At 32.1% G+C, this 16,157-nt stretch overlaps 1 protein-coding gene and 2 long non-coding RNA genes across 9 annotated transcripts; 1 reads left to right on the top strand and 2 right to left on the bottom strand.

Moving 5' to 3' along the window:
• Window positions 1-1,362: 1,362 nt before the first annotated feature.
• LOC148932355 (uncharacterized) lies at window positions 1,363-2,298 on the bottom strand. The gene is made up of 3 exons (XR_016134887.1): window positions 2,190-2,298; window positions 1,805-1,994; window positions 1,363-1,589 (listed from the first exon to the last, which is right to left on the bottom strand). It is a non-coding gene; the product is annotated as an uncharacterized LOC148932355 (long non-coding RNA).
• A 2,243-nt stretch (window positions 2,299-4,541) lies between these two features.
• On the bottom strand, window positions 4,542-6,956 carry LOC148932354 (uncharacterized). 7 transcript variants are annotated; one of them, XR_016135224.1, is made up of 7 exons: window positions 6,594-6,956; window positions 6,397-6,503; window positions 6,068-6,143; window positions 5,323-5,420; window positions 5,145-5,249; window positions 4,828-4,925; window positions 4,542-4,657 (listed from the first exon to the last, which is right to left on the bottom strand). It is a non-coding gene; the product is annotated as an uncharacterized LOC148932354 (long non-coding RNA). The 7 variants fall into 7 exon arrangements; XR_016135225.1 differs by having other exon boundaries at window positions 5,327-5,420; window positions 6,594-6,955; XR_016135222.1 differs by lacking the exon at window positions 4,828-4,925 and having other exon boundaries at window positions 6,068-6,146; window positions 6,594-6,954.
• A 2,626-nt stretch (window positions 6,957-9,582) lies between these two features.
• Window positions 9,583-10,239, top strand: LOC125194617 (uncharacterized). Its single transcript, XM_089065075.1, has one exon. The coding sequence runs from the start codon at window positions 9,583-9,585 to the stop codon at window positions 10,237-10,239; it is 657 nt and encodes a 218-aa protein (XP_088921201.1).
• Window positions 10,240-16,157: the final 5,918 nt, after the last annotated feature.

Genomic DNA, 16,157 nt, shown 5'->3' with positions numbered 1-16,157 from the left:
TGAAGAACTTCGTCTAATTACCCAAATTGAGATTATCAGAACACAGATGACGCACCTGAATTCGTCGCCGGAGTCGGAGCTCATACGGAATTCGGTGGACTGGGTAATGAGGAAAGTAGTACAAAATCGATTGAGATATGGGTTAAAATCGAGGGAAGGGGGAAGAAGGAGAGGGGTGTTCTAGACAATTGGAGTTAACGTGGCAAAACCAGAACAATCGCATAGTGAGTATCAGGGGAAATTCGCAGGGTAGTAAAATCTCAGTTTGGGAGGTTGTTATCATAAATGCTTACGGGTCATGAAGCTTTTCCCGGGTCGAGAGGGTTGTTTGTCAGGGCAAGCAAAGCAATGATATAGGTGAGATAAGGGGCCTTATCATGCCCCATCATACCAATCAAACATGCCCTAAGAGGGGTTATACATATAGTGTAAAATTGATACCCCAAATACCGGCAATAATTCTTAATAATATTCACTACTTACTAATCGAGCTTAATTAGCGCTAATTTATACGCTATATAGATTCCTTATTGGTTTTTCATTAAATATCATTAATGATTAGCTCTACAATTAATAATCGATATCTTTGCATAAATTATAAGTATAAAATACTAATTCTAAATGCACAAGCATTTTGTAACGATCTTATAAAATCGATAAAGCAATCATTGGCAGAAAGAATTCTTTTACTATAAATATAAAAAATATATATAGTGATTTGATATGAAGGGAAAAAATATGGGCGACGAAAGGAGCGCTTCTTGGAAGATCAGGATCCCTGCTGTGGGAAAAAATGCTGTGGCTAAAACGATGTAATATTCCCATAAACCACATCAATTTTTTGCACTAATAAAATCAGCAATTTAGTTAATGCGATTGTATAATTTATTCCTTTCCTTTCTTGCTCCGTGCATATTTGCTTGTCACCGCCAAATCATAACTTAATTCCACCAAATTTACTTTTATAAGCATAAAAAAAATTAAAAAATCGAAGTTCAAAAATAATTATACCCAATTAATAGTCGACATCATATATAAAATTATAGGACAGTAATACAATAATCTCTTCTGCCCTAATAATTTGTCATAATTTGATCGAACATGAATTTTAAGAAATCTAATAGAAATTGGATTGAAAAAGTTAGTGATACGTGAGACATACTTTTATATATATTTTTATAATAGAATATGAATGAGAATAAATTAATAAAAATAAATGATAAATCTATCAATATATAAAGTGACAGGTTTTTGGGAAGTTTTTTAAATGCCAATTTTGCCCTTTTTGGCGGAAAACTGGGCATTATAGCAGCTGTATGTTTATGTTTTTTTATGTATCAATTGTGTAAATATCATCAATCCTATTAAATTTAGCTTCATTGTTGTATTTTCGGTCATTTTATGGAAAATTGTGTAGAGACAGGCCTATATCTGCCATAAGGCCTACTTTTTATATACTCCTACTATTCTATTCTATTACAATATTTACTATTTACTACTATTACATCTATTTACTACTATTACATTATATATTTATTCCATTCTTTCAAGCTATTCCATGCTCCTTTAGACCTCTTTGCAATCCATACCTGAAAAATTAAATACATCATTAGTTAAAATCTAAACAAACTTTCAAGGGTTATTGAATGGTGTTACTAATACAACATTTAAAATAAAATATATATCATTTGCTTACTGATATAATAATATAATTAGTACCACTTTCTAACTATTATTAAAATCTATAGAAGGAGGGAGGCGGCTGGACACTGTGTCATTAAATTTGCCAGTCAGAGAGTCGTACCTTGAATTATATTCTTCTTCTTCCTTGAATTATGTTTGTGTAATAAAGTGAATATATGGTCCTCTGCAGGCCTATAAAATGATTATGATGTAACCACCTTTATACAGTAATATCTCTTTCTCTCTCCTTTTTCTGCTATAGTAGAGGCGGCTCCTGTTTATTAGGGTTTGATATAACCCTATATGTATTCCTGCAATAAAATGCTATTGTTAAATAGTAAAAAAATCCAAAAATAAGCTATTTAAATTGGTGCTGATTGGGCCCATTTATTGAACATTCAAATGCATTCTGGTTTAATGTTTCCTTATTATCTATTATTATATTGGATATAGAACTAAAGAACCTTTACTGCGAATTCACTAACAGAGTTAATCTTAGGGAGTACCTCTTTATCTTCTTCTTTCTTCTCTCATCTCCTACTTTTTGTTGAGCAATTGTAGGTTTATCCTAGCAAGCAGCGTGCATTGCAGAGAGAGAGAGAGAGAGAGGGAGGGAGGGAGGGAGAGAGAGGGAGGGAGGGAGGGGGAGGGAGAGAGAGAGAGAGGGAGGGAGGGAGGGAGGGAAGGAGGGAGGGAGGGAGGGAGGGAGGGAGGGAGGGAGAGAGAGAGAGAGAGAGAGAGAGAGAGAGAGAGAGAGAGAGAGAGAGAGAGGAGAGAGAGAGAGAGAGAGAGAGAGAGAGAGAGAGAGGAGAGAGAGGAGAGAGGAGAGAGGAGAGAGAGAGAAGAGAGAGAGAGAGAGAGAGAGAGAGAGAGAGAGAGAGAGAGAGGAGAGAGAGAGAGAGAGAGAGAGAGAGAGAGAGAGAGAGAGAGAGAGAGAGAGAGTGAGAGAGAGAGAGAGAGAGAGAGAGAGAGAGAGTTATTATATTTTCTGCAGTTTCCAACAGAGAGAGAGTTCATATTTTCTGCAGTTTCCAAGAGAGAGAAAGAGGAGAGATTCAGATTTTCTGCATATGCAATTAATACCTGTGATATGAATAGTTAGATAATAAAATCAATTCTTTCTAACATAAAAAAATAAGATAACAATATCAAAGTTTAGAACATAGAAAACAGAGAAAGTAATAGAGAGAGGGGGGGGTGACCGGTTATTAAATAAAAAAGTCATTCCTGCTAAGCAATTGCAATTACTTTTATCAGATTCCAATGCATGGTTTCATTGAACAAAGTTAAAAAATATGTTACTAGGTTTTATATTTAAAATCCAAATTATAAGTTTGAAAGTCTGTAATAATAAACTTTAGTTATTTATGAATAGAATTTGCAAAGGAAACTGGAAATAATTATTGCAAAAGAGTAGTAATTGATAAACATAGATCATGAAATGTTTAGCAGTTATAGAAGTTAATGTGCACCTAATAGGGCTAAGTTCCTAACCTATTGTGAATATACTTTTATATTCATAAATTAAATAGAAAGAATGTGTAGAATTGTAGTATGTGATTAATATTTTTGTATTAATCATAGATGATAGAATGTGTAGGTGTGTAGCAGTCATAGGATTAAAGTGAAAACAATTAAAAAGAAAGAATTGCATACCTCTTTTTGAAAACTGAGAGAAGAAATCAGAATCAGTAGGAGTAGGCTTTGTAAGCCTCTCATGCTTGCCATCTCATCTTTTTCTCTTCTCTCTGTAATGATGGTAGTTTGAAGAGAGAAAGGAGACAGCTAATCTTCTTTTTCTTCTTTTCCCCTTTTTCCTGAAGAGTAGGAGTTAGAGTTGGTTTTTTATATTTAGGTTAGGCTTTTTTTTAAGTCAATAAGTGAGATTTATTATACTAATGCAAGAAAGGGTAATTACTGCTGAAATGAAATGGGTCTTAAATGAACTTATATGGTTGCAAACTAATGAATTTAAATGGGCCGAATTAATTATAATATCAGTCTGTTATATTAACTTATATTCGTATTAATATGACCATAAGTTTAAAACAGAATGTTTTAAACTTAGCATGCAACAATTAAAAGAATTTTTGATTTGGATATTATTATTTTATGTACTTTACAATTCTCCTCATAATTAGTTATTTGGAAGGTCTCTATCATTCTGTTTTATAGCGAACCTGCATGATTTTCTAACCAGCACACTAGACAAGAGAGCCCTATAAATAACCTGTCCTAACACTCCCATAACCAGTTAACATCCTCTCTCAACCAAAATCAGTCAAGAAAACCAACAGTATAACAGTTCAGTTTCTTCTTCTTCTTCTTCATTATTTCATTTTTTGCATACTCGATCTCTTTCCATTTATTCTTATATATTCTCTTATGTATCTTCACTCTGTTCTTAGTGTGTTCGTTTCTGTTTCTTATAAATCTATTTTTTTCAGTTTTTAATCGAAGTTTTGTTTTTTATTCCCGATTTTGTTTGATTATCATTTATTTGTGTTATTTGAAAGGTCTCACTCATGATTATGTCTGTTTTCCTAATTTATTTGTTTTTATTCTACTGTGTCTACAAATAAACAGCAACAAACATCTATAAATACCCCCTTCTACTTCTCTTTTATTTACTCTGCAATATCTTCTTCACCCGCTTACAATATCATTCTACTTTTGGTATGTGTGTTACTTCCATCTATCTAATCTATCTAATTCTCCTACACCTCATCTATTCTGCCTAATCATATCTTTAGTAGTTTTAGCTATTGATGGTGTTCTTTTATTGCAACTTGTTATCTACTTTACCTTCAATCTTTATATTCAATTGAACTTTCAGCAGTTTAGTTTAGTATATCTCACCTTTGATGTCTTGATATCTTCAGTTCTTTCCCCTTTTATCTTTGTTTTTCAACTTTTTTCAATTGATCTTGATTCTTAGCAACTTTTATCACTGATAGATTCTGATTTTGTGCACCTGTAAAGAAGAAACAGAAGTCAAAAAAAAAATTGTGCTTATGTTAAAGTTCTATATTGTAATGTGTGTTAAGATTCTTTTATTGCAACTCTACTTTAGACAATGCGAAAACTTCTATTGTTATTTTCATTTGAAGTTTCAGCATTTTAGTTTAGTTTAGTGTATCTCACCTTTGATGTGTTGATATCTTCTGTTCTTTACTTTTTTTTTTCTTTGTTTTCAACTTTTTTCTATTGATCTTGATTCTCATCCACTTTTATTTGTGCACCTGAAAAGAAGAAACAGAAATAAAAAAAATTGTGCTTATGTGATTATTTGGTTTTCATGATACCAAGTGTATCCTAATCTTATATCTGTTATTTTTAGTTATTTAGATTAGATTAGATTATATTTAGATTAGATTGTTCTTTTTTCTGCAACTCTATATTATTACTCCGTTAATCATACACAGTTGAATGCTACCTCAGTTTAGTATAGAAGAACTGACCTTTGAGTTCTTTTTTCTTCTGTTTCATTCTTCTTTTTTATGCTCTCCACCTTTTTCCAATCGATTGATACTACTTTGCCATCTTCTTATTCCACAGTTTTTAGGCTGAAGTGTATAAAAAAGATTAGAAAGTTATTAAGAATAACATTATTTATAAATAGAATAGGGTTTTATTTACCAACTTTCTGCCATTTATAAGTATTTCATTGATCTTCAATGTCATCATCCTTTATCCTTTTTGGGATCTGCACCATGAAATTGATAATAGATCTTCACCTGCAAAAGAAAAGACATAATTTAGTGCATATGTTAGGTTTCTGATGTATATCTACATATCTAATATCTAATATCTATTATATTGATCTGTTTCTCATGTCTGGTATTTATTTAATCCCTAAGATCTAAATTATTTTATTATCAGGGGCCATGCATTCAAGCCACATTTACAAAGAAAGTACTTCAAAATTTGGAACACAAATTTAGAGAAGGAGGCACATTTGATGGTTGCTTTTGTTGAAGTATTTATTTGGGTTAAGTTTTATCAGTTATTAGTTTATCTTTCTTTTGGTTTTCTATCGTATAGCATTGTCATGGCTGGACTTATTTGAATCTTAAGTAAGATAAATACTGATGTATTCCAGTTAGTAAATGTAGTAAAGGATTTACTAATTTTGTTTTTTTGCTTGGCTCTTTTGCATTCTTTTTTTACAGTAATCTTCAACATGTATTTCAATAGATATTCTACATGTATTTCAATAGATATTCTGTTGTATCATATATACATATTTTTAAATAAGATATTTCAATAAATATTCTATTTTACATTTTTGGGTGTATGCAATGAAAAAGTTGAAGAGTTCCACAACTATAAAGGGTTGCTCCTATTTAGGTGTATCAACTGAAGCTTCAAGTGAGTATTTTACCTCTGATTGGCTTGATGAATTGACTGCAGAATCTTTTTATCCTTCTTCTTGCATATATCATTGTCTTTCAATATTTCTGCTGTCATTAGACAATTGATTGATACTACTTTAATTTATAATAGACAGCTACACTTACACAGATTCTTAAATTTTAAAAAAATCCTCTTTTATCCAATTATTTTACATCAATGTGAAATGTGATAGTGATATAAAATTTGTTTATATTTGGTCACAATTTTAGATATCTGCTTAATAGAGTCTGTCAACAACATTCCAACATGTAATTGCTCAAAATATTTATGAAACGAACTTAGTGTGAAGAAACTTACTTGATCAGGCATGCTAATTTGGGGTTTTCGCATTTTTTTTCGCATTTTGTCCAATATTTTCGATCTATTTGTTGAATCGTAGAAAGTGTTCCGCCACTTCGACGATTCTGAAAAAAAAATAAAGCCAATGAAAAAGGTCAGAATAGGTCTAATGTTCGACATATTTGTATATTAATTTAAATTTTGGTAGAATATACCTTTAATCGAAACCGATTTTGATGTAATTGATTAGCATATCAATGGTTTTTTTTGCTGTTGTGAATCGGATTTTACACCACCCTCCGTCGTCTAAGTTAAATCGGTTATGGAGGCGTCGGTAAACTGTCGGCGAAGAGAAATTCGTCGGCAATTGAATGTTGGAAAATTAGGGCTTGAGATTGTTTTGGTAGTCGTTTAGGTCTAAATCTTTGGATTAACAGTGGTAAGGTGTAGTGGTGTCGTTTCCGGCGGTGATTCGGTGGTAGGCGACGGATTTTCCGGCGAATCGGGGCGTTGGATTTTTAGGGTTTGCGTCGGCGCCGAGGAGGGAGGAGAGATAGAGGAGAGAATCAGAGAATGTGTTATATATGGTGTATAAATTATGGTTTTATTTCTTAAGTGTGTTAATTAATTGTGATATAGTCTAATTAAGTGAATTAGTTCCCACTAATATTAATGTTGATATTGGGCTCGTGATTTTGGGCCTGCATTATTTAGATGCATGGGCCAATTTAAAAATATAGAATTGGGCTTATATCATTGTGTTTATGGGTATGTGTTTTAATGTGTTGGGCCATTTAATGGTGTAATTAGAGCTTTATAATTGTTGTATAATAATTGGTTTTAATGTTTATATATAAATTCGAAAAATATGTTTTTATTATATTTTGTTGAATTTATTTATGTAATAGTTTGTGTATTAATTATTTTTTTTATTCATAATATGATGTACAGTAATTAGGTATATCATTGTCTATGAAATTAAAACTATTTACATTGTTTTCCTTATTTAAGTATTTTATTAATTAAGATGTATTCTACAAAATTTAAGATTATATATAATTTTTTTTTAGAATAGGCCCCAATGTTTGAATAAATCGGATTGGGCTTATATATTCTTTTCTTGGGTATAAGTTTCCATGTGTTGGTTCATTTCATTGTGTATTAGCGTTTATTATTATATTATATAATAAACATAATAATTGTGTTTTTTATTAAATTTTGTAGAATTGGCTTGGGTTTGGGCTTGAGTAAATTGGATTGGGCTTATATATTCTTTACTTGGGTATATTTCCATGTGTTGGTCCATTTATTTGTGTAATAGTCTTTATATTATTATATAATAATTGTGTTTTGTAGTTTTATATAAATATGAAAAAAATATACTCCGTATTATATTTTGTTGATTTTTTTATTTAATAGTTTATATATTAATTAAAAAGAGTGTTTGATTTATTTCATTCATAATATCGTGTGTACTTAGGTATACCATGTATAATCAAATTTAAATTATTAACGTTTTTTTCCTTATTTAAGTATTTTATTGATTAAGAGAAGATGTATTCTACAATACATTAATGTATAATATTTTGGTTTTGTTTGGAATCATATGATTATATTTCTATTTAGTTTTCATTGAACTATTCTATTTGCATTAGTTGAACAATTGGTTGAAATTTTTAATCTTAATAACAATGAATTGATTTTGTATGTATTTAATATAAGCAAATTATCAATTATTTATTCGTTAATATTGTTGTACTAATTTTTTTTAAGCCTTTGTTGGTGGATCTGTTGAGAATCCTATTTTTATAAATGATGTTATTGGTGATGAACTTGGTACATCTATTGTGGAAGGGAGCACTGTTGAATCGTCATCTTTGTTTCAATCTGGATATAAATTTTTATTATTATTTAGATTCTGTTATATCAATTTTTTTATCATGTTAGAATGTTCGCTTTTATTAATTAGTTTAGTTTTTTTTAAAAACATTATTTTTACTGCGGATTAATTAAATTAATCCATTTTTCAATCTGTAGATTATTGGGATATCAGAGAGATGTTTGTTACTATTTTATTGAGAATTTTTATTTTTTCAAACAATTTTATTTATGTTATGTGTATATCCTATGCACACAAAATATTTCTCTTTCTTTCCCTCATTTCCTTTTATTACAGTATATTGGTAGATTGATACATGTAGAAGTAGAAGTATTTTCTTTAAATCATTATAATCTTATCAATACAAGGTCTACCATCGAAGTTTATATACATGTTTTTCAATAATTTTTTCATTATGTTTATATATATTTTAATTTCGTTTAATTCATAATAAATATATTTTCTTATTTTTTGAAAATCAATTGGCCCGTGCATAGCACGGGTGGTAAAACTAGTTTTCAAGTACAGATGGAGTATTTGAATGAATACCTGAATAAAAAAACAATTGAAGGCACATGAGGCGTCAGATATTCTTTTTTATATAGTTCTCTACATTCTAATTTCGGTCTCGTTCTTGATAATAATCATTAAACTCGTTTCCATGAAATATGTTCCATCACTATTCACTATAGTATAAGATTTGATTGCATAAACAAAAAAAATATAAATAATATTTAATCCCAATTAGTTACAACTAATTTTAATAAGATTTGCTAAACTAGTATCTATATAAGAAAGTAAATACGGTGGAAAAAATTCAAAATCTTGGCAAAAAGGATCTCAATAGTTCTAAACTAATTTTAATAAGATTTGCTAAACTAGTATCTATATAAGAAAGTAAATACGGTGGAAAAAATTCAAAATCTTGGCAAAAAGGATCTCAATAGTTCTAAATGATCTGATAGGGGAAACACAATCTGCTTTTGTGAAGAATAGGCAGATCCTAGACGGGGTGCTGATCGCAAATGAAGTTCTATTGCTAACAATGAGATTCTAGTGAAAGTTGGCAATGGAAAGTGTACAAGCTTCTGGCTCAACCATTGGGTAGGGACCGAAAGTCTAAAAAACCGTTACCCTAGATTGTTCATGCAATCAATTCAAAAAGAAAGTCTCATTGAGAACATGGGGGAGTGGGAAGGAGAAGGCTGGAGATGGATATTCAAATGGATAAAGAAACTTTTCGCAATGGGAAGAAGACTTAGTTGGTGACCTCCTGGTAGTCGTGAATCAGTCTCCGTTGAGAGCAAACACAAGGGACGTGAGGAATGTGGTCAGGGGATAAGTCAAATATTTTCTCGGTATCTAACTTTGTCTTGCAGGTTGGCCAGCGGATGGAGAAGGATAGCTCACCATCATACCTTGGTCGACTACCTTGGAGGAATCGAGCCCCGCCACGAGCTCAGCTTCACTCGTGGTTCATTCTCCAAGGAATACTCAATACAAAAGAAAGATTACATAGATTAAAGTTTGCCGGCATTGAGGATGATCGATGTGCTCTATGCATGGAGGAACCAGAAACCATTGATCACCTCTTTTTTAGTTGCAAGATATCCAGTAGATTTTGGTATTTTTGTTGCAACCAGTGGAACCTGTCTCTCTGCCTCCCCAAGCATACAAGGATGTGTCTTCTCTCTTGGTTCGGTAATCCTTTCAAAAACTTTGACAAGCAATTATGGATCTCCATGTTCTACGTCATCACATGGTCCATTTGGGATATTCGAAATAAGATTATCTTTCAAGCTTTCAAGCCTAACTGGGAATTCGAAAAGAGACAACTTTTTTGGCGCTTAGGCATATGGGTGAAAGGATGGTGCCCGAATTTCCCATTTTCCTCGATGCAAGCAATGGAAAATTTTGGTGATATCAGAGGATGGAAGACTCCAAGATACCCGAGCAAAGGGCTGGTGCTGGAACTCCCCTAAAAGGAGGTCTCTTGACTGTTTGCATGGATGAAACTTCAAATCATTGTGACCGCAGGAGATGCAAAGAGGTGCTTGCTTGCTTTTTTTGGGCTTGTCTTGGGCATGTGTTACGGTTCGTTTTCCTTGCCTTTTCTCTACTTGTATGCTGCTCTTTCCTCTCTTTTGGGTGTGCTGCGTGGAGTGCGTTTTCAGGGACCTCTTTGTTTGGTAGTTTTTTTTCCTTTTGTGGTGCTTAGCTCTTGTTTTGTTTGGCTTTTTCACTTTGGTTGTTGCTGGACTTTCTTGTTGTACTCTTTAGCTCGCACTTTTTTGGCTTGAGCATTTTAGTTTATAAAAAAAAAAAAACTCAATAGTATACTAATTAAGCAATAGAAAAAGGCTAAAAAAGTATAATATGCACAGAAAATTGAGAAAAGATAGGAAACGACAGGAAAGGGATTAATGTTATAAGTTACAGAAATCGAATTAAATATAATATTGTTGCTGAGATTATAAGTTACACAAATTGATGATATTTATGGAAAAATACGTCATTTTAATTAGCCACAACATATGGTGCTGTGATCTTCCCACGTAAGGGGATCCTCTCCCCTCTTCTATTCTCGCGATTTTTTTATTAGAGTAATCGCAATAGGACCATCGCTGCGGCCTATTATAAGCAGCAGGCCGCGACGGTGCATCCACAACTGAGGACCCATCTGCGCCAGGTCGGAGGGCGGCGGTCGCGCGGCGGAGTCACGTCAGCCTATTGTAAGCCGCGAGACCGCCGCGGCTCAATTTCGTTTTTTTATAATTCTTTATCTTATCTATAAAATACCATTTCTAATTCATTTTTTTCATTTCATTTCAATCTCAAATCCACTATCCGAAATAAAATATATGATAAAATAATGTGAGGCGTGGCTGGACAAGTTTGATGTGGCTAAGACATGACTGTTATGACTAAGCGGAAATATATATAATTTTTTTTTGTAGGTGTGGCGTGGTTGTTCCACTATTGTGGACACCTACAAATCAACCTCTCATCATCCGTCTACACTGCTCCAGTCTCCACCTACTTTTTTTTCTTCAATTGATAAACTCAATTTCATAATCTTTCTCCCATCTCCGCCATTTTTTTTGAAAAAATTGATGCTCTAGATCTCATTCTTTTCTTTTTTCCCTTTTCCCTCTTTCTTTCACTTATATTATTTGGCACTACGTTTATTCTTACTGTAATTTCCAATCATGGTGTACCTTTTCTTTAATTTTCTTCAACGTTGTGGATGCTATGTGAATTTTAAGCTTTTCTATTTTAACCCTTTAGCACACTTCTTCCATATATCTCCACGTTATGTTTCATAATTTTTTTTGTTTTGACGACAACCTTCTAGTTCTACCTCTCTCGCTTATTCTTAAAAAACTTTTAACATAGTAAAAGAAAATTTAAACTGACATAGACTTTTTTTGTTTTAACTGATTATGTTGTGTTTGAAAAGACAATTCTGAGTAGTTTATGTGCTTTGGGGTAAGAATGGTGAATTGCTGTTTAAGAATTAATAAGAAAAATTGGAATTCAAATAGAATGATGAGCGATAGGAATTGTGGTTCAATGAAAGTTTGTCTATTTTCCATATTTTGCACCTTTTGAATTCGGATTTCAATTGAAGTAGTCGCATGGACTTGGAGATTTGGTGAGATTTGTAAGACAATTATGCTATATTTCTGCTAAAATTCTTGGAAATTTTGCAGTCAATAATGGAATGGAAGGATAAAATCTTTAATTTTATAGAAGAATGGTGGAGCGAGATTATGAAGAAATATGTTGATTGAGTTTCTCGTTGAAAAAAATATTAGTAAGTGGAACTGTATAGACGGAAGGTGAGACGATGGGAGAGGAGATAATTTGATAATATATGAAAATAATAAAAAATTGATGACATGGAAGAGCAGCACAGTCGCTCAAAACTTCCCTCAGCATGTCAAATCTCCTTAAACATAAAGATTTTGACCTCAAACATTACAGATACGTTATATATGGTCAATGATCGTCGTAATTATTCTTTTTGGATTTAGATGTATATTTCCTTCCATTAGCTAAACATTCAATTTCTCCCAACTTTGTTCAGTTAAAAATATCTAAAGCGTTGTTATAGTTGTATGCGATATTATAAATAGGCGACTATATGTCTCACATTACCATTTTTTTTCACATTAATAAATATTTCATTTACTATTTTGGATGAATTGCATATTCAACAAACTTTTTAACTCATGTTTCAGTAGGGATGTCAATATAAGTAGGGATGTCAATATAACCCACGACCTGTGGGCTGACTCTAATTGCCCGCCTAATTTATATAGTTATGGCTAAAAATTTCTAGCCTGATAAAATTACAATCCGATTAGCCCGAACACGATTAATCTCAACCGGTTAGGGCCGAGTCTGAAAACCCGATGGACTAGCCTAAAATCCAATAAAATTTCTATTGTTCTGTTTGTTTGACTCCTAATTCGACACTTCATCGAACATTAAACACGCCGTTCAAATTTCGTATTTTTTTTTTCAAACACGCCCTCAAACTATCTATTACTCCATATCTTAATTAGGTCGTTTATTTGAGGACAAGACAATCGTTGAGGTCGTGCAAAATAGTATCTCACAACTTAATTCTAGATGGATACTTCTATATATAATAATAAGTCATAGACACTCCCTAATTAAAATAATCTCACAACTTAATTCTAAATAAATAAGCATACCAACCGAACTATACTTTTTATGTCTATAGGACAAATCAAGGTAAATATTATGCATAATCATACCAACCGAACTATACTTTTTATGTCTATAGGACAAATCAAGGTAAATATTATGGCGAAACAGAAAACAATTAGTACTCAGTTGACAAACAAATTACTTCTACTACTACTATATATTGTTACCACTACATTACATTGCCATACCGAAAGAGGACCATCTTTCGAAACAATACATATCCATCCAATAAATGCCTTTACAATTTGGGACCCTTAATAATAAAAGTGACGCTATTTTCATTTGACGCCAATCTTATAACGTCCCCAATTGGACTTGACAGATTAGTCATATTAAGTTTATGAAATCAAGAAACCCTAAAATATTTAATTTGAACCGTTGTCCTATCTAGCTAGGATATACAAAGGCTTGTTTTGTTTACATATTTGACGTTCTCAAATTTGGGATTTAATTAGATGGATGTGTGTAAATGTAATTGTGGGTGAAATGTGATTGCATGATAAATTTATTATACTGGTACTTCTAGTTTCTACTAGTATATTGCAAACCAGAGAATGTAAATTGAAATTATGTCAAGAAAACCAGAGAATGTGAATTAAAATTTAAATTCATTAAAAATGCAAGCGGGCCAGACATTCAATTTTTCATGTAAGACTTTATGGGAAAAAATAAATATTTCTGGTCCTAATCCGTGGCTTGCAGTGCATTGAATTATCTCAACTAAAATTGGTCATATATAGTATTCTGATCACAGCCAGAAAAGAATGAACAAATAATTATGTTTCCGAAAAAAATAAAGTAGACAGAAATTAACTAAATATATACTCCTAATAAAAGTTGAAAGGAATAATTAATATGGTAGTGAAGTCCAGCCAAAGAGGTGGTCTCCTATATGTGATGTCTCTTCAAGACATACACACATGGGATTGTCCATACCATGCTTAGATTGAAATGTGTTTATGATAACATAGGAATGATATGCTACGTTTTATATATCTTATGTGGGTTATTTATGTGAGCATCACTTTCGTTTGACACACGTTTAGTGTTATTCGTTTCAATTTATCTATTTAGCTTGATTTTAATACATTAAAAAATGTTATTGCAATTTTTAGTTTCACAAAATTCATAAAAATCAAAGCTTGATTTATTATTTTATTCATTTATTTGAAATTATAGAGAAAACGAACAAATCGAGCTTTGATTTTTATGAATTTTGTGAAATTAAAAATTGTAATAACATTTTTTTAATGTACTAGAGTCAAACTAAATAGATAAATCGAAACAAACAACGCTAAACGTGTGTCAAACGAGAGTGATACTCACATAAAGAGCCCAGAATATATAGCATATCATTTGTACGTGATTTAGAAATGAAAATTAAGCTGAACTAAATATGCTACCTTGGGCTTGAGTTATGAAACTGTATAAACCTTAAACTGATCAACTCCATTTTGAAGAGCTGCATCTTCCTGAAATTTGATGATTGGATAAATTTAAATTACTGAATTCATCACAAAACAAATGAAATAAATTCAGATTCGACTCAAATAATTCATCTTATATTCAACAACACATCAATGCATTATACAATTATGCTGCTCACTTGTCAGACATGATCCAAATATTTTTTTCCTCAGAGACAATAATATGGTTCCTAATTCCAAAAAACATCCATACCACTAAATTTCGCATGCCCCTTGTCATGGCAACATGGATTGAATAAGAGTCTCTCGATCCCAGATCATAAAAATATGTAAACCTTTTATTTTCATCTATTTAAAAAAATATAGGTATTTTCATTTATGGAAATTTGTCCCAACTCATTACCCTTATACATTAATTTATTTACAACTTATACTACTATGACCCATCATTACAACTCATTAAACACTAGGTGTGTTTGATAAGTTAGTAATACCAATATAGAGAATTATATATGTTAGGGACACAATTCCCTAACTATGATCGGCGGCGGTCTGCTCGACGATCAGTGAGAGTCCGGCGTCCTGTTCTAGGATCGTCGGAGATTTCTAGTTTCTGCTGTGTGCGGAACTCCTCCGTCGAGCAGCTGTCAAACTAGGGTATAAAGAATAATTCACGGTTTTGTGGGCAAAAATAATATTTCATTCATAATTGTGTTATTGAACAAAAACCCTATTTATAGACTAAGGACCCTAAGGTTGATTTGACCTAATCCTATTCATCCCGGGAAAGAATCAACAAAGAAAACCCAAGACGGAGCTTATAGATATGCTCGACTCGTACTGCAAAAATAATTAAAAGAATAAAAACAAATATCCAAAAATATCCTAATAACCAAAATAAAATAAAATAAAAAATAGATAACTTCCAACGGTCTACTTGGGAACGAAGTCGCCCAACTTCTCCGGCGGACGCACGTTCCTTTTCGGCTTCGTCTTCGCAATCGACGCCTCATCCTCTGGCTGCCTCGAGGATCCAGCCTTGTCCCCGGCGGTGTTGGCCGCCGGTTGTAGCGGGACCGTATCAATATATGACATTTCTAATTGTTTGATATCATAGTTAAGCTTAACTCAAAGTCCAATATAAGACAAGGGTCCTCCCCAATCTTACCAAAATTATAACTTTAACCATGTTTATGTAACCCACCAATTTGTCAAGTTAAGCCATGTTATTTAATATACTATACAAATTTAGATAATTTCTTTTCTATCAAACAACGGAAAAAAAATCATATCTTTGCATATCTTGACATGAAACCCGTATTTCTTATCTTGTTTTATATATCTTCTCATATCCCATCTTTTTTATCAAACGAGTATAATAATGTGATTCCACTATCCACTAACACTACTTTAAGTACCTTTGCCCACATCTCTCTTATTTTACCAATTGTTTATTAATGCTTGTGTCATTTCAAAATGCATATATTTTTTTGGGACGGAGAGTAATATTATGAGGTATTGATGTCTAATATCACGAAACTTGCTAAAATTTTATTGCATATTTTTTTCACAAACTATAAACTTGATATATTATATCACGAACTTAAATAGTTGTTGAATTTTTTCAGCGGCAACAGTTTCCGACTATAATAAAATGAGATGGATAACTATGTCTGTCTTCTAGGGACTTTGTAATTACATAATTATTATTTTTCGGTAGTAACCATATCTCA

This window comes from Salvia hispanica, chromosome 2 (assembly GCF_029641045.1).
Source record: "Salvia hispanica isolate PSC_SH4W2 chromosome 2, Shi_PSC_v1, whole genome shotgun sequence".
NCBI lineage: Eukaryota > Viridiplantae > Streptophyta > Magnoliopsida > Lamiales > Lamiaceae > Salvia > Salvia hispanica.
This window is presented reverse-complemented; position numbering and strand designations above follow the sequence as displayed.

Bases quoted from the DNA above. Each gene is read 5' to 3' on its own strand.
- LOC125194617 (XM_089065075.1), top strand. From the start codon at position 9,583: ATGTGGTCAGGGGATAAGTCAAATATTTTCTCGGTATCTAACTTTGTC.